Source organism: Ixodes scapularis, unplaced genomic scaffold (genome assembly GCF_016920785.2).
Source record: "Ixodes scapularis isolate PalLabHiFi unplaced genomic scaffold, ASM1692078v2 PGA_scaffold2__306_contigs__length_199485367, whole genome shotgun sequence".
In the NCBI taxonomy this organism is placed as follows: domain Eukaryota; kingdom Metazoa; phylum Arthropoda; class Arachnida; order Ixodida; family Ixodidae; genus Ixodes; species Ixodes scapularis.
The window spans coordinates 179,645,668-179,672,006 of record NW_024609857.1 but is presented as its reverse complement, the minus strand read 5'-3'; the positions used below and the strand labels follow the sequence as shown (position 1 = coordinate 179,672,006).

Here is a 26,339-nt window from a genome sequence, read left to right as displayed (position 1 = left end):
ATGTGTAAAAAAGAGGATTAATTTCTATCAGAAAAGAAGTTACGGGCGTATCAGTTTCCCGATAACTAACAATAGGTGGTATTTTGGCGGATATCTCATAATAAAGCATATATAGATACAATTAATTACATCGGAAAGCATTATTTTGAACTAAATTGTTTGCGAACTAATTTTGCTCGTATGATGAAACAACAGTGCGTAACACCGAAAATATAAGAAACAGGTGGGACGAGGCACCATGTACACTTTCTTTCACTGGAATAATTTCTGTGTCCTTTAACTATACCAAAGCACTTGTCAGTCTAAAGCAGGGCATTTAATTTTTTTTTTAAATTGAAGTACGCAAATTTGTACTACTACAGGTGCAAGGAGTTGTGATAGTAGTAAGGGTACAATAAACGACAAGCAGTAATGGCAGAAGAAAAAATAATTTCGCAAGATGTGTGTAGAGCGCGCTGGCTGTTTTCTATGCATATTGTGAAGCTATCTTCATTTTGAGAGCAAAGCCAACAAAATAAAAGCTCTGGCTACCAAATCGAGACTACCGTTTTGTCTACAAACGCCAAGTTTAAGTTGGTACAGGAAGGTGAAAAATAAAATCAAGATGTTTTCATCCTAATTTACAGTAAAGCTTTTCTAAATTATTTAGATAATTCCTTTCTAGAAAAATAGCCTTGAAAATATAGATTTATTTACCTTTTGAATAACTTTTGATTTTTTTAATTGCATAAATTTGTTTCATGGTCAGCAAAATATAAACTTTCAGATTCAGCTTGAAACTAGTAAAAACTGGTGCTCTTCTGGGAAAAGAGGAGCGTTGACAATATTTTCTCCGTTCTACTTTGTCCGTCCCTTACGTGGAGCACTATTGTAAGCAAAACAGGCCGGGAGAGAAAATCAATAGTGTGGGTGCATACACACGCACACGCACACACATGAAGGAACGAAGATAGATTTTCAAAGATACGGACACAGAAAGAAAGACCGATGCGTCGAATGTTAATCTGGCATCGGCTAGTATAGCCTGCTTGACGCCCCTGATATTCCCGCCAATTTTACGAGATCGTAAAAACCGCCTTTGGCGCTCTGAATGGTGCTCGAATTCAAAAGCCAGTATTCTTTGTTGGTTAATAATTTTTCTGCTCCTCCATTTTGATGCGGCCTAGAGAACGTTCATACTTTGTTTATGGCAGACCACAGAAGCATGAGCAATGGCCAAATAGCACCTCGGCTGGATGTGTTCACAACAAGTAATTTAAAAAAAGAAAAACGGTTGCAATATTTTTTATGAGGTTGCTTAGGTATTGATTTTTCGATGTTTTAAAGCAAATAGACTTATTTCACTAACTAATAAATTTAGCTGATTATGGTCTAAAAGGCGTCTGAAGATGGTTAAGTCGTAAAAAAAAATGTGTGTCACTTGAAATTTTTGTTTAAACCCTGATAAACAATGAAAATTTAATAATTACCTTAAAACATAACTGAATTTACCGCGAATTTCTTTTTGTACACTGCTGCCTGAGATCGGCACATCAAAAACAAATTTTTTTGGGAGATTAGAAAGACATTTATTACAAAAGAAGTATTTTGAAATAAAAAAAATTAGGCAAATTTGAATGAATTTATTTCTCTGGTGTAAACCAAATCCATTTGGTTTAAGTCCAATAAATGTGGTTTATATATTTTAATCAAATATTTTTCCCACAGTGATGCAGAGTGTAGTACAAGCATTTCGTGATACATAGCTTGCTTCAATCACGCAAAACATAGTCTTTGCGCTTTATGTCCTCCCATTGTGAGGAACTAGACTGTAGTTGCCGTGGCCTCTGCTCAGATTTTTACATCTAGCCACTGGTATAAGCCGTACACTTGAAGCAACCGCACGGGGCGTTTCGAGCGTTGTCTCCCCCTGAGAACCGGGCTTTTGGAAGCTACTCATCTTGATATCACCGGGGTGTACGGAACTTTTTGTCCGCATTTCTAATTTTAAAGCTTGATCTTGCAACAATGCCGATGACAATCGCGCCTTTGCTTGTCAGCATCGCGCGCGAAACGTGGATGTAAACTGTTTATCATAGCTAATGGTATGGTATATAATACTTTTTTTATGCGCAAATTTATTGCTCCCTAAATGTGAGGTTAGTTTTTACTCAAGATTTTGTGCTGTTTTCTTAAACTCAGAGTGGACAATGCTAGGTTATATTTTATTGATTTTGTTGAGTAGCAAAGGATAGAAGAAAAAAAAGAACACCCGTCGAAGCAGCCTCATGCTCAGGGCACTTTTCATTATAATGAAAATAAGCCCACGCTATCCACAACTCTTAGAAAGCCTCGTTTTCAGTAACATGTCGCTTCACAGCCAGCCTTCAAAACTTTTCCCAAGCGTCTCGGAAGAGATGGCTAGAAAGCTTATCACAAACATTTGTAGGCTCTCTCGCTGCTACGTTTCATTCTTAGAGGACAGCGTTCCAAAGCTGTTCATGGGAAGCGCGGTGCAGGTAAAGCTTCGACAGATAATGTTTTATTAATCCCTAGACATTTTATACGATCAAGTTTGCGGACTTGGCGGGCTCTTGAAGGTGTGCAATACACAAATCCTCCATCGTTTTTGTTCGCTTTCGTTTTTTTTTTTTTTTTTGCACGTATATTAATTTAGATCACATTATTCAATGTATATTTGACATCCCCAAGCACAAAGTACAGATTAAAATTGATGTCTGGAGCACAGACAAAAGGCCATATTACTGCGGTTTGACTGGACTCTTTGGGGCAGGGCTTGATGTCTGCACCGTGCAGTTGTCTTGCTGCAAGACAAAATAAGTAGGGGAAGGGCCCGTTCAAAATATTTGGAAGCGTGACGTTACTTAATATCTCCCTGTATTTTCTGAAGTAAGCCTTCTATCTATTTTGGTCATGGGGCCGAGACCCTGGCCCCTCATGGCACCACAGACGTTGATAGAAGAACGCCTACTCCGTTCAACTTCCTGCCTGTATCTGGCGCCGCAGCTGTAATTTTATAGACACAATTTAGTTAGTAGTTATTGTGATTTATCCCATATCTAAAAAAAAAGCCGTGAAAAAACCTTGGCCTTTGTATTTATGGAACCACGTGTTTTATATGTTTTCCTAATTTGGATATGTCGGCCGATTTTACCTAGCTTTGTTGGCCGTAAATGCTGGAAAAACGCGTCCACATTCAACTTTTTTTTTTTTGGAACGACATAAAATATTGCCACTCTCTTATATCTTTCTAAAATGAGTTGATTTGATTTTCAATTATTATGAGCAGGTTTCTCATTAAACCATATGCTTTTTCTCACTACTTAAAAAGTTAATAAGTAAACTTTATCTAATGATTTAGCTAATTAGTTTGTTTCTTGAACTTCTGGCGTCCGCCGTCGCTGGCAGTTTGTCTCCGTTGATTTATTATATTTTTCTTAGCCGCCCTATTTTTAGGGATTTTTGATGACCTTCGCTGAAACACCCGTATACGCAGCAAACGCACAGATACACTGATTATCAGATGCTCAGAACTGCTGTGCATAACCCGATAGTGCGTGTACATAATGGTTTGAGCACATAAATTACTCTCCCAAGGTGTTTATATAAATATATATTTCATTTCATTTCATTTTATTACCTCAAAGGCACTCGATTTGCGAGCGCATTACATGAGGGGGAAATTCATAATATACAATTAGAACTTCAATACAGTATTTTCGCGTATATACTATTTACATCTTAGAATAATACGCACAAAAATGCACTGGGGAAAGCGTGCACACAAAAGAGCAGGAAAAAGAACACATACATGATATAACATTGCAATTTCATATATTGCGACATAATTGAATGGGTGTAAACAAAAATTAACGCAAAAAAGATCAAGATGAAAATGCACAAATATACAACAGCGTGCAAGGCAAATAAATATCAAGGTAGAGACCGCTTACTAACTGTTCATTCCAATGTGCTGTTCACATTTTAATTTATATGCTGCTAGGTTAGTCTCCGATACCACTTCGTATGGCATATCGTTTGTAATGAACGGTGCTATGAATGGGCCCCGGACCATTTCCGAATGTCTGCATCGGGCCGTTTGTTTTCGCCGAACGCCTCTCGCGGGTTCAAGGTCATCTTACTCAGCGAGCCTGGCACCATCATCGCTTCGGAAGCACGCCTGCCCAGCGAACGCACAAGACAGGCGCCGTGATATATCCAGACTATAATGTGTACAAGTCTGGATATAGCCTCCGAAGAGGAGAAAACAACGTCTCACGTTTCACCACCGAAACACCAGGGCACGATCCGGGGCGATTGAGGTCATCCGGACGCCTTCATTCAACGCGTAAACACGAAGGCTCGAAAGGCGGCACGTCACGTTTTGGGCCCGGGCGGTGTTTTGACCAGCTGCGTGAATTTCAACGAGTTGGTGTTTTGGTGAGACTTTCGGCGCCGTCTAGACCGACGGTGAAGCGTTTACGGCGGCTGAGTCTGCGTAATCATGGAATGTGGGGCGGTTTTTGAACTGAACACCTTTCTGGGTTGAAAGTAGTGAAAGCGCACAATAAAGACGAATACGAAGACGTAGAGGCAAACAGGACGAGCGCTGACTATCAAACAGGACGAGCGCTCGTCCTGTTTGCCTCTCCGTCGTCGTATTCGTCTTTATTGAGCGCTTTCACTACTTTCAACATACATAACCAACTCGCCTGCACCGCCACATTAGTACCTTTCTGTGATTGGCCGACTATCCACCAATGTGGGGGTCCCTACCTAGGGACCTAGGGAGAACCAAGTGTTTAAAATGAGCGAACTTTGACAAGCAAATGTCTTCTCTTCTCTGGTCTTGAATCAACTGTAAAAATGTAAATTAAAGGTCTCTCGAAAAGTACCCCGGCTTCCGAGGCCCATCTTCCTGATGTCCTGGTCAGTACCTGGCTCCGGCGGAGCCCGACAACAAGGACTACCCTGGGTTCGCTACACGTTCCAATCTCTAATGCACATGACAACAGGCGATGAGGAAAATAATAGTGTGCGTGATTTGGGCGGCTGAATCTTGAGTTGGTGATCCATTCTGGGTGATATATAGGAGGGCGGTTTGCAGTAGGTTTGCCTAAAAGTTGATGCGCTATTGAAAATGGTATGAAACAGACATAGTCGTGACAGCCATCGACGTTTCTCAAGAGAATGTAGACCGAGGTTGTTTTTTAGTAACGTGATGCTAGTGAATGATGAATAGTCAGAGGTAATAAATTGGGCTGCCTTATTCTGGACGGACTCCAGTCTATCAACAAGGTATGCCTGATGAGGACTCCAGAAAGCGCTAGCGTATTCTAGTTTTGGAAGTATCAGCGAATTGTAGGCAAGCAATTTAGTGGACGGAGGTGCGAGAGATATATTTCTTTTCAAGAAGCCGAGGGTTTTATGAGCACTTGCTACTATGCAATCTACCTGATAAGACCAGTTTAACGTTTCTGAAAAGTGGACACCAAGGTACTTGTAAACGGACACCCTGTCAATGTTGCGTCCTTGAAGGAAATACTGGGTAGACGATCTACTTGGCGATGTGGAAATGTTCATGTGTTTACTTTTTGAGACATTAATATTCATGAGCCAGTCGGTGCACCAAGTTCCGATCCTGTCAAGGTCATTTTGCAATATTAAATGATCGGATACCTTTCTGTATATGACACAATCATCAGCGAAAAGCCTAATGGTGGACGTTAATGAAGAAGGAAGGTCATTTACATATATTAAGAATAAAGGAGGCCCAAGAACGCTCCCCTGCGGTACACCAGACGATACTGAACATTGATAAGAATGAGAAGCGTTTATTTTTACGGACTGAGTTCTATTAGAAAGGAAGGAAGCGATCCAGTTAAGAATGCACGGTCCGATGCGGAGTCGTGATAGCTTTAGGAGGAGGCGACTATGTGGGACAGTATCAAAAGCTTTGGCAAAGTCGATGAAGATGATATCGGTCGGGTGATTGTCATGAGTGTTGACATGAAGGTCAGTAATGAACTCGAATAGCTGGGTGACACATGATATATTGAACATGCGTATAATCTAAAGCTACTATTTATGTGAATTATTTCGAAATATCTCAAAATACTCGAGCGGAACCAGCTCAAAGCTTTTCACAGGATATCAATTAAAAAATACGTGTAACCAAGTTTTTCTGATTTGAATTTTCTCATTTGATTTACCAAGCCATCAGAAGCGAGAGAAGATTCCAAGACCCTGGATATCTGTAAAACTAGTTGTTGCCCAGATTACAACGAACAGTTTCATGAAATGTCAAAAGGAGCTCCGGATGGAATGCTATGTGGATCGCATCAGGTGGGCTGTTTTTTTTATTCTCAGTATTCCTTGAACAGAAGCACAATACACTTTCAAAGTATACACGAACTCTAAAGATAAGTTCCAAAGGTGGGTAAATAGTACTCCAGGAAAAGAAAAATATATATACTAAGATACACGTTCAATACAGTTGCGTTGCAGGGTGCTGCCTGCAGTAGTCAAACTGAATTAGTATAATAGTTTATTGTGTGAACTAAAGTTTTAGACAACCTAACAATTTATGGAAAAGCCGATGCAAGATAATCGAAATTGTGTAATACCGGACGATATTACAGAACCACTGACAACCCTAACATTATTTCGTCGAACGATTCTTGATGGCGTGATCGGCAATGCCAATAATCGCCTACTGCGAGCTGCCATCTTCGCCAACTGTGTCGTGCAAGGCAATTTGAGCGTGCACAGCCTTCTCCGGAATATTAGACTCAGCTTATACATTTACAGTCCAATGACTAGAGAGTTTTCGGACGGGTACGTGATAAGCTGGAAAGGTGCAGAGACAGAAATAAATTGTCATCGAGAAAGCAATGTTTAGTACGCGGACGCGGTCGTCAAACAGTCGTGTCCTCGTCCCGAGGCGTGCCTCTCCTCGCTTCTGTTTTATCAACGTAGAAGTTTGGGCTAGTTGGTATTTCATTATTAAAATTAAAACAGCGCAGGGACACGGACAAGAACAAGAAGGTAGACTAAGAAGGCGCTGTTTTAAAAACAGCGCCTTGTTCGTCTACTTTCTTGTTCTTGTCCGTGTCCCTGCGCTGTTTTAATTTTTAATAATTTTTTATGATGACGTCGATCTTTCAAAAATCTAGAACTTCCGCATATAGACCATGTCTGCAACAAATTGTTTGTGCAGTCATCAAATATTTACAGCGATGGCACCCACACGACGCTGTAGATTTTGAGATATGAAATTACAAATTTAGATCCCGGAAGCGATTGCAAAATGTTGCTAAAAAACTATAACTATTAATTGCGGGGCCGTCCGCTTGCGGAAGATGGATACATGGTACGCGCGAAGAGAAAGAGGCACGCTGTAGGTGGGCAAGCATCTACGCCATCTATGAGTGAGAAGAAAGTTTTACAACATATCACAGCTTCCAAAATTTTACTCGCTCAAAAAAATATAAACACAGGGTGTCACAAAAAAAAATTACAGGGTTTTTTTTTTGTTTTTTTTACAGCAAAATTAAGCTAAGCATCGCCGAACACTCATTCTCCTTCCAGAGGTATTTGTAGAGGTTACAAACAGATGCCAAAGTTTCAGCCCGATCCGATACCTTATTCAAAAGGTATCAGTGATTTTTTTTTTTAATTTCAATGAGAGAATGAAGTACATTTTTTCGCTTTTTTGGTTTCTGGTGCCATGGAGCCCTATGTATTCGAAAACTCCGTCGGCCGCCATTTTCCCATTGCAATTTTCAGAAAATCACATAACTTATGAGTAAGATATCGAATCGGGCTGAAACATTGGCATCAAGTTGTGACCTCTAGCGCTAGCTTTGGATGGAGAAAGAGCGTTCGACGATGCCTAGTTTATTTTTGCGGAAAAGAAAACCTTGTATTTCGCTTTGTGCCACCCTGTAGAGTAAAGCGCTTTGGCAAGGAGGGCACCATTTTGCCATCAATTTCGTTGACACATTATGTTGAATTAACCGCTCAAATACGACGAGGGAGGATAGACAAAGGAGACAGAATAGAGTGCTGAATCAGCGCTCTATCCCTTTTCCTTTGTCTGTCCTTCCTCGTAGTATTTGCGCTGTTAATTCAACATAATAATCAACCAGCTAGCCCGCCAGATGATCTTGATTCTTTGACACACGATGAAGCTTTAAATTCGGTTTCCAGAAATTGTTTTTATTTTCCAAATCTGCACCTACGTAGCATTGAATTTTGAGGATAATATCTAGGGATCATTTCAAAGCAACTGCAAGAGTACACAATAAATCCGGTGCCAGCAGCTTTTAAAAAAAAAGCCCACTGTAGACGAGTTACATTGAAACCGAACATCAGCGAGCCTCAAAAATGTGCGGGCAAGAGATTCCGGATAACAAAATGCCAGAACGATAGAAATACCTCGAGTAATAATTGCGTTGCATGTATGTTTAGACGGCAGGACGTTTAACGGCTACGATGAGCATCAGGGCCGACTTGCTAGAAACAGAGTCTTAGCTGAGACTGGGGAACGAAAGCACTGCCAAAGCCAGCGCGCGACCTGAGCGGGACACAAGCCACGTCTCGAGCCGCTCGCACGCACCATCCTTTGCACTGCTTTGGTTCACCAAGTTTCAGCTGAGACGCTGTCTCTAGCAAGTCGGCTCAGGTGTTTCCGTTGTAAATAAGAAACTTAGCCGGTGCAGTGGCACTGCTAGAGTGTGGCATAGCCTCCTCTATACTCACAAATCCTGGCAGTTCAACGATGGAGCCATAGAGTGCCCGGTCGCAGATTTGGAGAGCGAGGATCTCGTAGCACAGAGCATCGAAGAGTTATTTCTCGGGGAAGCTGGACATCAGCGCACAGCTTTTGCAGCTACTAGGACCCGAAACACACTTGATCGCTCAGAAGAAGTGTGTTTCGGCGTCTCACCGCAACGGGGCGCCGATCACGTGGCTCTCCCCTCATCTTTCGTCTGCCGCTCCACCTTTTCTGTTTTGGCGGCCGCTTCTCGTGGTGATCTGCCAAGCTTTGTCACTATATAGGAGGCTACGACTGTGGTCTTTACCACAGTCATAGCCTGGTCTTTAGCATGCGTCACGCAGCGGCAACCGTCATACTGTACAGCACGCTGGTACGATGCTGATTCGGATCAAAACAGGCAGCGGTGGGGATTGAACCCATAATTCCTGGGCTCTGGAGCACGAACTTTTGTTAAACGCGTCCCGATCTGCAGGGCGTTGACACCCTCGACCACCAGTCCCCCCGAAAAGAAGACAAACACCTTGAAGCAAATGCAGAAACTGCGTGGGAGAGGATGACGCTATACAGTGGCGGTAAAGGTGGTTTAGAGAGGCTAGAAAGTGTTAATTGTAGAAAATAGGGAGTGATAAAAGTGGATAAGGAAGTTGAACAGAGAGTTATTAAAAGGAAGGCGTATATACAATTGAGAGAAGCAACCAATTTTATCAACAAATACCCATTGCTATGGGGAATACACCTCACACAACTCAGTTCCGTTAGTCACCCACAAACGGGGACGAATCCTTTCATAGAATTCTTAATGCCCCAAGCTCGAAAGGGCTCATGAACCGCGTTCTCCGCGCCGTCCCGTCGTGTAACAAACCCACCTATGAGAATCCTGTGCGCCATTGGCTCCGAGATCATGTTTGAAGGCTCTGCACTTTTTTATTCATTCAATCTGCCGCGTCGTTTTCTCTTTACGGTTAAAGGGGTAGGGAAACGAAATTCCAGCGCTCATATACTAGCTTGAATCTGTTGCATGTTGCACCCTAACCTCAAAAACGCCAGTCTTTCGTTGAAAGGAACAAGAAAACTAATTTTAAAGCTAAATAAACGATCTTTCAGTCTGCGCCCGGTGGATGCATGCAGAGCTTATTTGGAAGGTAATCTAGCAACGTTGGGGAACTTGCTGCGTAGTCGTGCCGTAGCAGATTACTTCGGAGCAGCGCCGCCCTTTGGAATTTCAACATGTTCCTTCTTAGCCTTCCTCCTAGCTCAACTCACAATTCGCGCATTGTACCAAACGGTCCAAGAAGACGGAAAGGAAGGACTCCCTCATTCTCGGACCCTCGTTCGTGCAACCGGACACAGCCATTCTCCCCCTAGAAGATTAGCCCATCGCTCAAAACTAGAACAAAAGTTGCTTTCCCCACCCCGATAAGCCCTAAGCTAGCAGTGTTGTGGAAGCTACGTGCTCCTGGGGCCAGCCACGCACTCGTCACCTTATGGATACTTCTAACGGCCCGGTTGTAATGCGCTGCGCCACCAAGGGTAAAGCTCATAACCACGCCAGCCTTGGTATGTCACGAATACGGCGAATTTTTCTGTTTTTGTTTGCGCCGGATATCCCATGACGCATTGCGCTCTCCGCTCGCGTTTCTTCGAGCGCTTGCTCGAGTGCACTGTTTGGAACGAAAAATATAGCCAGTCGTGCGTGCGATTATCACTTACGGTTATTAACCGTCATGATTGACTCATTTTTGAACGAAATTTGAATATCTCAATTTTTGTTTGCGTACCCCTTTAAAGCATGAAGAAATACTTCTTCAAGTGTAATTAGCTAAAGCAAGATTTGTATTTTACTTAGTTTTACTTATTGTCCCTGCTTAAATAAAAATGTGTTCTTTTATGATATATAAATATTTTTTATTCCATTTTTTGTGTGCCTATTGTATAGTGTGTGAAAAAATAAATTATTAAGGTGATTCTCGTTTTTAGGTAAAAAACAGTGAGCCCCTGCTTGTTGTTACGTTTTGATAAGTTTTTTGAGTCCAAAAACTTCGAAAGTTAATCACACGAGCTCCGGCAATCTTTTTTCGATAGATAATATTATTGAGACACGCTTTCTTTACTTTATTTTATGAAAAAAAGTAATTTAATGCTGTTTTTTGTTTCTATACACTAGACTGGGAGAGGTTTTACGCAAGCATAATATTCCCGCGTGCATGACGGAGAAGGAGCGCCTCTTCGTACTTCTAGAAGATTCGAGTTTACTATTAATCCGAGTGTAAAAAAGATAAGGAGGACATCATGACCTTGCCCAGTCAGTCTCACACTAGCTCACTCTCGAACATTCCAGGTCGAATATTCTAGATACCGAGTGCAGTAAGTAGATAAGGAGCCTAGCGCGGTCATGCCGACACACTCAGACTCTCCCGACGACGGCGCATTCTCTCTCGCGCCGCCAGTTCACCTGACGCCGTACCGAGTCTCCTTACAAGTGAGGGACGCTATTGAAGAGCAAGTGCAGGACATGCTCAACGACGACATCATCTAGCCTCCAAGCAGCCTGTGGGCTTCTCCGGTTGTGCCAGTCTAAGAAGGGCGAAACCCTGGGATTTTGCGTAGACTATCGGCGGCTGAACGCCGTAACAAAGAAAGACGCTTATGCACTCCCTGAATGGACGACACACTATACCGGCTCCTCCACACCCGATACTTCACGTCGATGAACTTAAAAATCGGCTACTTGCTGATCAAAGTTGAATAACGGGACCGCGAGAAGACAATATTCGTCACGACCGACTTCAGAGTCAAGACCAATAACGTGTCAACGCTGGCCGGTAGAACCTCCACCGTCGTGACGTCCACTTTCAACCCGGAGACAGAATGCGGGATTGCACACCTATCAAAAAATCTCGAGAAGCGTAAAATGAAAATAAAGGTTTATTCGGCAAACTTATGCGACAGCCAAAAAAAAAAAAAAAAACGCTCGTTGAAACAGCAACAGCGAACATCGCAGCGTATTTGCCCTAGAATGATCGGGAGTGAAAAAGGGCGAGACTGCTTCGGCAAGGTCAACTTGGTCAACTTATATTTACAATCGAGGGTGATTCCACGTCAGTTCATGCAATGATAGTCCGGGTCATAATTTCAATATTTTTGTTAAAAATATATATGAAAGCCACGTTCTTGGCATGAACATTAAAGGGGCCCTGCAATGACTTTTTGACTGGTTTTTAATTTGCACTGAACCTGAGCGTACTGAACGTAGTAACTTAATCCAACTTTTCTTTTCTCATATTTCGCTTTATTTTAAAAGTTATAGGCAAATTCAATAAATAACCTCCTTCATGACGTCGTAGGTCCTGCCTTGAGTGGCCTTGAACTAGAGGAGGAGTAGTGAGCTCATCGAGCGCACACGGCTGCCGCACTCCGTGCCGACGGCTCGAGAGGGCGCCACTAAAGCACGTGTTGGATAGGCTGTATGAAGCGGGCGGTCAGGGCAGCTCGTATTGCATTTGCAGCGCGACTAAACACTAATTCGGCATAACATTTCATTGGCCACAAACGACAGCAAACACGGGGTAAAGATCAGTTCAGAACGAAAGCCACTTCGCGCTGACGCACCCCCAAATGGCCAAATCGCCGACAGGGCCCGCGCCGAAGGCCTTCGGAACGCTCGGAACCGGTCGGATCCTCGCGCCGGTACACGACCACAGCGCCGCCGCGTACATCCGGGACCTTTCTACGCTCCTCGTTTGTCGTAGCCTCATTCCACTAGCCTTTTCTAGTATGCGCCGTTTTTTGCCGCCGCTTGGTGGCGGGTATGTCGACGGGTCATTTCTCGTTTCCGTACTTTCTAAACTGCATTTGTTGCTTTTCTGATCTAAAATAGTGAACAAAAACTACTTTCATACATAATTGAAACGGTTCGCGACACTTATATTTTGTATCTCGACTAAAAAAAAGCTCTTAGCGGCTTTGACCAGTGACAAGCCCAGGACCAAAGACGTCACATTTTGCGCGCTTTCGGTACCGCGGGTCGCCCTCGTCGGTGGAGGAGGTTTCCGCGTCGTCAGGTTAAAATATGACGCACTGATATTTAGTTACTCTCTCCGTGCCCGCTGGCTTGCCCGAACCACCAGAGACGTGGAAACCGCAAAAAAGGTAGACGCTTAAATATGATTGCAGGGCCCCTTTAAGCTATATATGAACGCCGTAACAATTGTTTTCGCTGAGATATAAAATAGCGTGAAAATAGCGTGGAAAATAGCGTGGCGTGGAAATCGAGAATATTTCACTATGCTAATTTGCGCAGTCATCATTCTCTAATCAAAGCTTTTACGTCACCATAACTTTTTAATGCATTTTACAAAAGATATGCAACACATACACAAAAAAGTAAAAAAATCAATAAATTATTTCTATGCAAACAAAACTGTCAAACATGGCATAAAGACGCGTTTCAGAGACATATTCACAATTTTTTTTTCAAATAAAGCATTTGTCATAATACTTCAAAAAATATATAAAAATGCGCGCCTCTAAATATTCTTTACGAATGTATCAAGATAATATGCCTACCCTTAATTGTCTTCTTGTTATTAACACGGAAATGCTGCTGATTTCTCGAAATGTGGCAAGATTGGGCATCAGTATTTCAAAAACTCCGTCTTTTATTTTTTTTTACTTTCCTTGGCACTTTGCAGTGACTTGAACTAACTTGTGATGGCAAAACATTGAGTAACATATGACCTCCAAACGGGAAATGCTACGACACACCTTCACTCGGAGTGAGCCGACGTCTTCGTCATAGCGGCTTTGCCGCACAGCACCAAATATTTTGAGCGTTAGTTATGGCATGTATTTTATATTTTTCAAATTCTTTTTTTTCAAAAGGGGTTAGTATAACTGGCACGCAAATGTACTTTAGGCTGGAATACCATTACTTAGCTTACAATTCACAAAAACAAAACGGCCCCACTCGGCAAATTCGCTAACTATGCATACCTAAGCTTAAAACTCTCAGTTGCGCAAGTGGCCATGTATACATCCGGCCTCTCGGCATATTGTCACGGGTGGTGACCAAAATCCAATAAATAAACAGGAAGAAATAAACGTTTAATATGGCGAACTTGTGCCAAAAATATAAGGGTACAACAGATAATAACACAGCGTCGCGGGCGTCGAAGTCGGCGTAACAGGAGAGTCGAACGCTGAGGCGAGAATGACTGCAGATCAGCACGCGGAGTCCCTTATGTACGCGAGTTGGGTTCTGGAACAATCGGCCTAGATTGTTCGGCGACTGAAACATTCGGAACTCGATCATACGAGAATGTTCTCGAACACGCTGGAACGCAATGTTGAAAGAACAAATAAAAGAGCATTCCACTGACTGGAATCGAATCCAGACTTTCCGCGCGACAGTCAAGCACGGTAACCACTAGGCCACGCACGCAGTCGCTCGCCGACGAGCGTGGCATTACTCCCCCCTTTAAAAAGGCATCGTCTCGATGCCACGTAAAAGGGCAACAAAACAGAGCGAAAAAAACAATAGAATGGGAACATACCTAGGCTCGCGAAACAATCCTATCAAGCGGTGCACAAGATCACAGGTCGCAGTCTTATCGCGCGTAGTACGGCTTGAGGAGCACGACGTGGACGACTTCCGGTCGTGGAGCGCGGCGTGATGAAGTCCGTGTTCCGTCGGGCATCACCTAGTAGTTCAGATCCCCGAGTCCACGAAGTACTTTGTAGGGTCCAAAGTAGCGCTTCAGAAGTTTCTCACTGAGACCACGGCGGCGGATCGGTGTCCACACCCACACCCTGTCTCCGGGTTGGAAGTGAACGTCTCGACGACGAAGGTTGTAGCGGCCAGTGACGACAAGTTTTTGGGCTTGAATACGGTGTCTGGCGAGCTGGCGGACTTCTTCTGCCCGTTGGGCAACCAGCTGGGCGTCGTCGCTTCCGTCGACAGCCGGTTCGTGGGATAACATCGCGTCCAGCATTGTCGTTACCTTGCGAGCATGAACCAGTTGGAAGGGTGTCACCCCGGTGGTTTCTTGCACGGCCGTGTTGTAGGCAAATGTGACGTACGGCAACACCTCTTCCCATGTCTTGTGCTCCACGTCGACGTACATGGACATCATGTCGGCGATGGTCTTGTTGAGTCTCTCCGTCAGCCCATTGGTCTGCGGGTGGTACGCCGTGGTGCGCCGATGGCTGGTGTGGCTGAGACGAAGGATTTCTTGCGTCAGCTGGGCCATGAACGATGATCCACGGTCTGAGATCAAAACTTCGGGAGCGCCGTGCCGGAGGACGATGGACTCGATAAAGAACTTGGCGACTTCCACAGCAGTCCCTGAAGGAAGGGCTTTCGTTTCGGCGTACCGTGTGAGATAATCTGTGGCGACAATAATCCATCTGTTTCCTTGCGTCGATGGTGGGAAAGGACCAAGTAAATCCATTCCGATCTGCTGGAACGGTACGGTCGGGGGAGCGATCGGATGCAGGAGACCTGCCGGCTTCGTCGGCGGTTTCTTGCGTCGCTGGCAGTCGTGGCAGGACCGTGTGTAGAAGTGAACGGTCTTCGGCAGCTTGGGCCAGTAATACCCTTCACGGATTCGGGCCAGCGTACGGCTGTAACCAAAGTGTCCGGACGTCGGGTCGTCGTGGCAGGCTTGGAAGATCTCCGCTCTAAGGTCGGTAGGGAATACCAGCAGGCATGGTGTGCTGTTGTCTCCGAAGTTCTCCTTGTAAAGTACACCTTGTCGGAGGACGAAATTCGGCAGGGCTCTCGAGAAGACACGGGGGACAGTACCCCCTCGTCCTTCGAGGGGCTCGATTAGCGCGCGCAACTCAGGATCGTCTCTTTGACGTCGTGCCATGTCGTCGGTGTTCACTGCACCTAGGAAGCGCTCGTCGTCATCGTTGCTGCTGCCGGAAGGTGTTTCGACGGGGGATCTGGACAGGCAGTCGGCGTCGCTGTGCTTGCGGCCTGACTTGTAGACCACAGTCATATTGAACTCCATCGAGCGAGGCGTCCTGACGGGTCCTTGAGGTTCGCAAGCCAGCAGAGCGAGTGGTGGTCCGTGACTACACGCAACGGGCTCCCGTACAAATACGGACGAAGCTTCGTGATTGCCCAGACGAACGCAAGGCATTTTTTCTCAGTCGTGGAGTAATTTTTCTCCGCCTTCGACAGTGTCCGACTTGCGTAGGTGATAACTCGCTCGATGCCTTCTTGCACTTAAACCAGTACCGCACCAAGTCCAGCGTTACTTGTGTCCGTGTGAATTTCGGTTTCCGCATCTTGCTCGAAATGTCCTAGAACAAGAGGAGTCTGCAGTCGTCGCTTCAGCTCGCCGAATGCCTGCTGCTGCTCCTCGGCCCATTCGAGCTTCCCGGCGTCTTTCGTGAGCTTTGTGAGCGGAGCGGAAATCCTTGTAAAATCCCGGATGAAGCGCCGATAGTAGGCACATAGTCCAAGAAACCTTCGCACGGCCTTCTTGTTTGTCGGAGTTGGAAATGCTGCGACGGCGCGAGTCTTCTCTGGGTCGGGGCGAACGCCTTCGTTACCAACCAAGTGACCTAGGAACTTCAGTTCGTCATAGGCGAACCGACACTTTGACGGCTTCAGGGTGAGTCCGGCGGTCCGTATGGCTTGGGAGAACTGCTCGGAGTCGTCGCAAGTGCTCGTCGAAGTCGCTGGAAAACACTACGACGTCATCGAGGTAGACGAGACAGCTCTGCCACTTCAGTCCTGCCAGCACGGTGTCCATGACACGCTGGAAAGTTGCTGGAGCCGTGCACAGTCCAAAAGGCATCACCTTAAACTCGTACAGCCCATTTGGCGTGACGAAAGCTGTCTACTCTCGGTCCCGTTCGTCGACATCGATCTGCCAGTAGCCGCTCCTCAGGTCCATGGGTGAAAAGTATCGGGAGTGGCGCAGCCGGTCTAACGTGTCGTCGATGCGGGGGAGTGGATAGACGTCTTTCTTCGTCACTGCGTTCAGCCGCCAGTAGTCCACGCAGAACCTAAACGTTCCGTCCTTCTTCTTAACCAGTACAACTGGAGAGGCCCACGGACTGCTTGAAGGTTGGATTATGTCGTCGTTCAGCATCTGTTGCATTTGCTCCTGGATCACCTTTCTTTTTTTAACGGAGACTCTGTACGGCGATCGACGCACTGGGCACGCGTCGTCCTCGGTAATGATGCGGTGTTTCGCAATGGCGGTTTGGCGCACCCTCGACGACGTCGCCAAGCAGTCACTGTATTCGGCGAGGAGGTCACATAGCTGCCGTCGTTTCGGGCCTGGAAGCTTGGGGTCAATGTAGAGCTGCGCTGCCGGCGTAATGTTGTGCTGAAGTGGGAATAATTCTTCAGCAATCGCCGCGATTTCGGCGGAGTTCCGAATTTCTTCGACGTGGCCTATTGCGGCACCTTTCGTGAAGTGTTGCGCTTCTTGTTGAAAGTTCGTCACGAAGACCACGGTGCGTCCATCCTGAACTTCAGCCTCTCCTCTTGCGGCGCCTATTCCTCTTCCTAGGAGTAATTGAAGGTTGCCTTAAAGACCAAATCCGCCGCAGGTAGCTGCATCGGTAACAACGGGTACGACAACACTTGATCACGGCGGCAGGTTCACGTGGTCGGCAGCAACTCGGACGGCGGCTAACGCTGTTCGAGGTTTCTCTGTAGACGATACAGGCTTGCGCAGCGTCGATCTGTTCTCACCAAGCTCGATGACGGCGCCGTATTCACACAGAAAGTCCATGCCGAGAATAACGTCTCTTGAACAGTCTTGTAGAACGACGAACTTCACAGGGCACGTCTCACCGCGGATCTCGACGCGAGCAGTGCATCTCCCGATTGGTGTGATGAGGTGCCCTGCGGCGGTTCGTATTTGAGGTCCATCCGACGGCGTCGTGACTTTTCGAAGGTGGCGGGAGAGCCACCCACTCAAGACTGAGTAGTCTGCTCCGGTGTCCACGAGTGCTGATCCGTCTTGGCCGTCGATGACGACGTTTAGGTTATTGAACACCACTGGAGGGTCGTCGTTTTGGTCTCTGGTAACGTTCAGTGGGGCCCCCCCGACGTTCGTGGAGGATCTTGGCGTCCGTCGTCTTCGGCAACTCCACCTCCAGGGGTTGCCGCGCCTAGTTTCCCCGGCGAGGAGCGAGCAAGCGGGGACAGGCTTTCACGTCGTGGTGGGTGCATAGGCGAAGCTGGACGCAGCGGTGAGGGCGACCGGAACTCTCGGAGGCACGCAGGCTCGGGGGACTGAGGTCGTCGCAGGGCGTTCACCATAACGGGGGCGTGGGTCATTCGGGCGGAACCCCCGCAGCCCGAGTCGTCGGTATGGGCATTGGCGGTATGTGTGGTTTGTTTCCCCGCAATGGAAGCACAGAGGGCGTCGGTCGGGCGTTCGCCACACGTCGGTCTTGCGGGGTGCGCGAGGCTCCGGGCAGGCGTGCTGGACCTTATCGTTGTGGCGTCGGTCGTGCTGCGGCGCAGGAGACCAACGTCGGGGCGGCGCGACATAGGTACGACGAGAAGGCGGTGGCCGTCGGGCCACTGCTGCGTAACTCAACGTCGGTGGTTCTGGAGGGGTGCTGACGAAAACCTCAGGCTGCAGCGCTTGCTGGACTTCTTCCCTGACAATCTCGGCGATTGAGGGCGAAGCTGGGCTTGCGGCGGCAGGTAGAAGCTTCTTGATCTCCTCCTGGACGACGTTCCGGATTATCTCGTGGATGTCCGTGGTGTTGCAGCCGGAAGAAAACTAGGAACCGACACCGGGAACTCGGTGATAGTGAGCGGCTCGTGCTTGAAGGGCACGTTCGATGTTGGTGTTCTCCGTCATAAAGCCTTCGACTGTGGTAGGCAGGCTTCGCACAATTCAACCGAAAATGTTTTGCTTCACGCCGCGCATCAAGACTCTGAGCTTTTTTGCTTCGGATGCTTCAGGATTGGCGCGGTTGCTCAGTCGCAGGACGTGAGGATTCCACTCACGGCGCTCAATTTTTTTTTTTCCTTATTGAATAAAGTTTTTCCTCCTCCTCCTCCTCTTCCACGAAGCTAACGCCGCTCTCGTCAGGGCCTTGGATCCTCGCTTGAAGAAGCTCTTCGGCGCGTTCTTTTCGTTGTTGGTTCGTGAATGCTCTTCGCAACTCAGCCTTGAGTTGCTCCCAGGAAATGATCGAAGCTTCGTGGCTCTCGAACCAGTTCCGGGCGGTTGCTTCCAAGGCGAAGTACGCATTCTGTAGACACTGTTCTGTGTCCACCCGTTATGACGGGCCACTCGTTCGTACTGCTGGAACCAGTCGTCGATGTCTTCGTGGTTTTCACCGTGGAAGGGAGCCGGTGCCTGAGGAGCGACGGGTAGGTAGACGACGGCAGGAGCGGCGGGGTTCTGCGACGGGTTGGATATCGTCGTCTTCTTTGGCTTGGGCTTGTCCAGCAGCAAACCGTACTCAGGATCATCTCTCTTGGTGCGGCGGCTGGTCCGACTTTCAGGTTCCGCGGTGAGTGGTCTTCTCACCGAGCCGGGAATCGGACTTGCACTGCGGGCCCTTGGAGGGGAACGCTGCACGGGCATGCGGTACCCCGCACCACCACCAAAATGCCACGGGTGGTGACCAAAATCCAATAAATAAACAGGAAGAAAAAACGTTTAATGTGACGAGCTTGTCCCAAAAATAAAAAGGTACAAAAGATAATAACAGAGCGTCGCGGGCATCGAAGTCGGCGTAACAGCAGATTCGAACGCTGGGGCGAGACTGGCTGCAGATCAGCACGCGGAGTCTCTTATGTACGCGCGTAGGGTTCTGGAACAATCGGCCTAGATTGTTCGGTGACTGGAACATTCAGGACTCGATAAAACGAGAAGGTTCTCGAACACGCTAGACCGCAATGTTGAAAGGACAATTAAAAGAGCATTCCGCTGACTGGAATCGAACCCAGAGTTTCCGCGCGACAGTCAAGCACGGTAACCACTCGGCCACGCACGCACTCGCTCGCCGACGAGCGTGACAATATGATGACTTCCACAGATGAGATGCCTGTATTCCTCTCACAGGTTTTACGGTGGCCTACTCTAGTTGCTTCACCGCACGAAACTCTCGAACCCGTTCCGCAGACAGGTGGAACATGCAGACATTTATTACTTTTTTCACGTAGCACTTCCACAAAGTCTTTAACGATGACAATCGTTGAGTTGAGCGACGATCTCAAGTTGGTGAGCGTTGCGTGGTGTTTAAGAACACCGCCTACTCCATCACAAGCGCTTTTTCCGTGTCCAGTGACTGAAAAGATCCATCTTGCCAAAGAGTACGGCTTCCGAGGTAATTCGTGCAATTGGAAGCGATTCTTGAAATGCGCCGCCGCTCCGTCTGATACAAAAAGTATTTCAGAAAAGAGCGGGTAATATTCATCAACATACTCTTCTATGGCTTTTGTGGCTAGAAGAGCCTGAGCTGTGTCACGTGTCGTGTCATCGCTGACAACGGCAAAGCTTTCCGTGCCTTGCGTGGACGTAACCACACATGTGAAGAGAGACACTTGAGTTTTTTCAAATGTAAACTCTGCACTTCGGTTGGGAAGATGACTGCCCAATTTTCCGCAAAATCGAAGTGGAACATCACTGCCTTGGATGGTAAGGCGGTTCTTGTGTCACGTATCAGGCTTCGTTGAAGGTCATGGATCTAAGAATGCCTCATACACTTTTCGCTCCATGACTCCAGTTCCTTTAGAAAAGCGGAAGTGTCCATAACCTTTTTGACGAGTTCGCCGGCGTCCCATAACGCGTAACAGATCTCTTCGTCTTCGTCGAGATGGAGCGACTGCAGCGAGATGCTCTGCATTTTTGGGCACTTTTCGCAACGACGCAGGAAGCAATCGTTTTGTGGAGCGCTGCAGAGGTAGATTCGCTTGAAGTCGTCTTCAGTAAATGTCCCCTGTGAGGCATTTGTTATTGCCGCTAAAAGCAACTGAATATTGACGCAATATATGCAAGCGCACACCTCATGGTCGGGACTCTTTTTTACCCATTTTGGTCGTAGGGAATACAACTTGGAGATGCCTAGTTCTCGATGGGGATGGTCCTTCCTAAACAGCTGGTAAACTTCCTTAATAGAGCGGGTCATAACCCTTTTTACGACTTTGGTCTTGTTGTCGTTGATCATGGCTTTGACGACGTCCTTTTTGTTGGGGCTTTGAATAGAGCATGCGAGGTCGTCGCGTGTGTAGAACTCAAGTGCAACTCTCACGTCTTCTGCACTCGCCTTTTCCCCCATGTAGGGATCAGGGGTTGCCCATACACCCCCTTTACGCTTCAGTTTTCTTGTTTGATCAATCATGTAGGCAGTCGCTTCTGGCACCAGACGCAATTTTTCTTTTTTCGAGATGCTTGGTGGCAGAAGCGTGCGCAATCGCTTCCGTTCCTGGTGGGAACTGCATGCCTTCAGCGCTTCACGGAACGCTTCAAACCACTCCGCGGAGTGCTCACAACTGTCGTCGCCGGTTTTCATCCATAAACACCTGACAGCTTTCTTCTAATAGAAGAACTCACTTGAGCTTGTTTTTTCTTCAAATATGCTTCGCGCCTTTTTTTTTTTAATGGTTTTACGTGGTTTATATGGAGTTACCGACGGACTAGCAGCACACAATTCTTGACTCACTTCAGCCAGAACTTCATCAGAGTCCCGGAAAGAAGAGTCTGATGTACTCACGTTGTGAGGAGAAGCAATCTCATTCTGGAGGTATTTGTAGCAATGTTGGCATAAAAGGTCAGATTCGTTCACTGTCCGTGGAGCCAGTATCTTTTCCAACCGCACTTTGTTGAGGCTCCCTACCGATACGAGGTGCTTATCGCTATACACTTTCTTCTTGTGTCTCCGTAGATAGTCCACACAGAACAATCCCACGGTGCTGAATCGTTGGGCCATGGCTGTTCGATTTGACTCTAGACTCTTACTCGCTTCGTAAATGACAGAACTTCAAACGTCCTCGCAAACGCCTATTTGAGAGGTTCTGAATTCCTCTCTCCCGGCTCCGAATATTTGGTCAGAGTTTGGAAAGAAAATGTCCTTGTGGTTATTAACTTCTGTCTTCCATTGTAGATATAATCGGTGCGTCGCGCATGGTTAAGCTGGTATTGTTTGTTTGTAGTACCGCTTATTGAGCACCAAAGACACCGAGTCTCCTGTAAGCATAGCAATAGCCAGCCGCCTTTTTTTCTTTTTTATTTACCTTCTAAAAGTTTTTTATATTGTAATGTTTTTGGGGTTTTCGGTGTTGGAGTGTACTTTGTGTGTGTGTGTGTGTGTGTGTATGTGTGTTGGGGAAGGGGGTTACGGCAGTAAAATAGAAGAGGGGTTTAGGGGTTCGGTCTCGGTCGGTTCGCATAGCGTGGTGCAGCCCATCTGTTCAGGTCCTTGGGAGAGGTGCCCGTTCCCGTTGCTGTCCTTAACCTTGGAGTAATTTAGTTTGTCTGTTTAGGTTCGGTCAAGTCTTTGCTGTCGCATGTCTTGATCTTCCCTATTTTATTTCTTTCCGCGTGGACATGCATTTATTGTCGTTCTTCTTGTGAATAAGTTCAGCGGCGTTTGAGAGTTGAGTTCGTTTCGCACTGTCCGTTGTTTTTGTTTTTCCTCGTCTATGGGTTTAGATTAAAATGTTTCCTGACCAACTGACATGCATATTTTCCCTTACAACTACTCTCGCCTTATTTTGCCGTAATTGACTCTTCACAACTTTGGGTTTCAAGGCAATGTGATGTGCTTACGATTACTAACTACCGCAAGCAGCGACGTTCGCAGGCGTTTCTTGCTCGTGTTAAGGGGCGGGAAGAAGAGGGCAGGGCGGGGGAAGGGGGGAGGGGGGGGGGGGGAGGTATAGTCACAAAACGATAAAGCAATGCTCGGAACAGCACGACTTTCCGCTCTCTACGACAGAGTCCCGCTTTCCAGCTTTTGACGCTTTCATGAAGGGGACGTTATGCGACAAAGCCGCTATAACGAGATGTCGGCTCGCTCCGAGTGAAGCTTTGTCGCAGCTTTTCCCGTTCGGAGGTCATATGTTACTCAATGTTTTGCCATCACAGGTCAGTTCATGTCACTGCAAACTGCCAAGGGGAGTATAAAAAAAAATAAAAGATGGAGTTTTCTAAATATTGATGCCCACTCTAGACATATTTTGTGAAATCAGCCGCATTTCCGCGTTAATAACAATAAGAAAATTAAGGGTGGGCATATTATCTTTATACATTCGTAAAGATAATTCAAAAGCGCGCATTTTCATATGTTTTGTGAAGTATTATAGAAGATAGTTTATTTGCCAAAAAAAATGGTGAATATGTCTCTAAAACGTGTTTTTATGCCATGTTTGACTTTTTTGTTTGCATTGAAATATGTTATTGATATTTTTACCTTTTTGGGTATGTGTTGTATATCTCTTGTGAAATTTATTTGGAAAGTTATGGTAACGTGAAAGCTTCGATGAGAAAATGACGACTGTGCAAAGTAGCATAGCGAAATCTTCTCAATTTCCACGCCTCGAGCTTCTCTATTTTATATCTCAGCGAAAAAAAACGTTACGACGTTCACGTTCCTCCCAAGAACATGGATTTCATATATATTTTTAACAAAAATATCAAAATTATGACCCGGACCACCATTGCATGAACTGACGTGGAATCACCCTCGAATAAGTGTAGGCCCGTATCTTCTAGAAGTCGGAGAAGCGCTCATTCTCGGTTATGCACGCGGTAATACGCAAACCATACAAGGCTCCATAGAATAAATAATGTGCGTACATAATACGAAGGCATTCTTTAAGGCGCACAATCTAAAAGAACACTTGAAACATGCTATTCAGCCCAAATTACAATAAAAAAATATCCCATTTCTATTCACTTTTATGGAGTGTCTTTAGAACACGTCAAAGAGTAAGTATTTATAGGCATATGGTTTTTGAAAATTTTAACTTGTCGACGCATACACAAGCACTGCTTTGAATAACCAAAAGCGATAGGATGCGTACACAAAATTCGTAAACTTCTCCCAGTTTGTTTAAATAAATTACTCTATTATTCGTTATGCGATTCAAGAATGTCATATGGCGTAATAGTGCGAGGTACAACAAGCAAGGTGAACTACAACAAAATAATAGACTTAAGAAATGATTACTTCGTATATTTTTACTTTCGGGGGCACCGGCATTACCTACGTACAAACACACACTTAAAAAAGGCGTCATTAAAAGCTGACAAAACGCATTAATTTAATTGTTCCTGTTTATATAAAAAGACTAGCTGCACCTAAATCCGAAAAGCCTTATCTCATATTGAATATGGGGGAAAAACTTAACACCCGGAAAACACCGAAAATAAGAACCAACTACGCCAAGCAACCTTTCAATTACCTCGATTATTCTTCGCTTAATAGAATCGAATACCATACCAGCCTTCAAAACACCCCTATCATATTAAAAAAAAAAAGGACGCAAGAGCACTTGGTGCAGAGTGATATCGTTCTTGAATAAAAACGAAGATCTAGGAGTGAGATAAAAGAAATATATATAGAGTCTTTATTTCTTGTGTTTTGTACTGCTTTAAGCAAAACTAATGTGCAAGATACTTTATAATTTGTATATTGCACTTTGTATTTCCATGATGCCCTGATCTAACACATAACTTTAAAGGGACGTGCAGTCCAAGTCCATCTGCAACAGAAGCTTTCCCGCTACCTCTTTTCTCCTTTTTTTTTTTTGTGAAATATAAATATTACAAGCTGCGGCGCGCACACAAAACCACCGCCCTCCTCCCACCCAGAAAAAAAAAGGAAAAAAAAAGAACGACCCATAGTCGAGTGATGCATGCCGATGGATGTCGCTTGCCAGCCTCCGCAATCAAAAGGCGAAAACGACGAGACTTACGCGCACACACTCATTTCTGTTACGTAAAACCTGTCCTTACTTAGCCATTGTATTTTCGTGGATTGAGATGGGGGTATGCCCCCAAAAAGCAGGGTATTTTCGTATTAAGTGCGCCGGTTTCACTTGCAAGGTCACCTTGTGAACTGGCGGAATTATTTCTAATACAGGGCTGCTTAACAAATGCAAATAAATTGAAATGTGCTTTCTGCAGACAATATAGGAAGAAGTATTGTTTTTCTAATTACTATAATTTGAACTTGAACTACTATTGATGCAGTATAGACTGCTTGAATGTCGGTTGCCCAGTTAATGAGTGCATTCGTCCCAGCTCTATTTGTTGATGCTGTTGAAATGCTACGAAAGCGTTCAATTTAATGTGCACTTTTCCACAAGGTTTCACCCCAATTATTTGTTATATACTGCGGTAATACAAAGCACCTTGCAACATGTCTCCAATTTTAGGTAAAACTGATTATCCATTATCTCTTCCACAGTTCCGTGGGCTGAGTCTCTGAAAGTGTTCTTGCTCCACCTAATTTGTGAAATCTTGTGATCTGAGACGTCTAGAATACGTCTATATATCTTAATGAGGAACTGAATGTAAACTTTCCCAGACGACGCGTAAGAACTGTATTTCTTCGTGATTTCATTTCGTAAATATTGTTTAAAGGAGCTGCGTTTGTGAAATATGCCAAACCTCTCGTTTTCTGCCTTCTCAACAGGTATGTCTTCAGCAAGTGTGCGTCAACCTGCCGCAACAAAGGAGCGCAGTTAGCACAGTTCCAACGGATAGTGACACGTGACTCCAAATAAAGAAATCACTATGAAACGCGCAATAAACTATTCGCGCACTTGAGATTACTGTGGTCTGTCCAGGTTCTAGCTAGGACTCGCCAATCTCAAAACTTTGTGAGCACACTCGCGCGCGCGTGTGCGTGCGTGTGTGTGTTGGGGGGGCGTGTATTTGTGGTACGCATGTATTTGCGTGCATGTAGGTGTGTGTGTTTGTGCGTGCGAGTCAGTTTCTTGCGTAATTGCGTGTTCGCGCGTGTCGGTGTATGCATGCGTGCGCGCGTGCGTCTGTGTGTGAGTGCGGGCGCGTGGGCGTGCGTGCGTTGGTACTTGTGTATGGGTGTGTATTTATTTGTGTGCCTGTGTGCGTGCGTGAGTTGGAGCATAATATATTGCCACGCTCGTCGGCGAGCGACCGCGTGCGTGGCCGAGTGGTTACCGTGCTTGACTGTCGCGCGGAAAATCTGGGTTCGATTCCAGTCAGTGGAAAGCTCTTTTATTTGTTCTTTCAACATTGCGTTCTGGTGTGTTCGAGAATATTCTCGTATGATCGAGTTCCGAATGTTCCAGTCGCCGAACAAAATAGGCCGATTGTTCCAGAACAGAACCCAACGCTCGTACATAAGGGACTCCGCGTGCTGATCTGCAGTCAGTCTCGCCTCAGCGTTCGACTCTGCTGTTACGCCGACTTCGACGCCCGCGACGCTCTGTTATTATCTTTTGTACCCTTTTAGTTTTGGCACAAGTTCGCCACTTTAAACTTTTATTTCTTCCTGTTTATTTATGGGTTTTTGGTCACCACCCGTAACATTTTGGTGGAGGTGCGGGGTACCGCATGCCCGTGCAGCGTTC

General features: G+C 45.9%; 1 protein-coding gene across 1 annotated transcript in view; it reads left to right on the top strand.

Moving 5' to 3' along the window:
- LOC121836673 overlaps nt 1–25,498 on the top strand; it is a 56,635-nt gene extending 31,137 nt beyond the window's left edge. Inside the window, exons 11-12 of the mRNA XM_042291632.1 lie at nt 6,217–6,345; nt 25,418–25,498. Coding sequence (XP_042147566.1) covers nt 6,217–6,345; nt 25,418–25,498 — 210 coding nt within the window. The remainder of the gene's footprint in view (nt 1–6,216; nt 6,346–25,417) is intronic.
- Nucleotides 25,499–26,339: the final 841 nt, after the last annotated feature.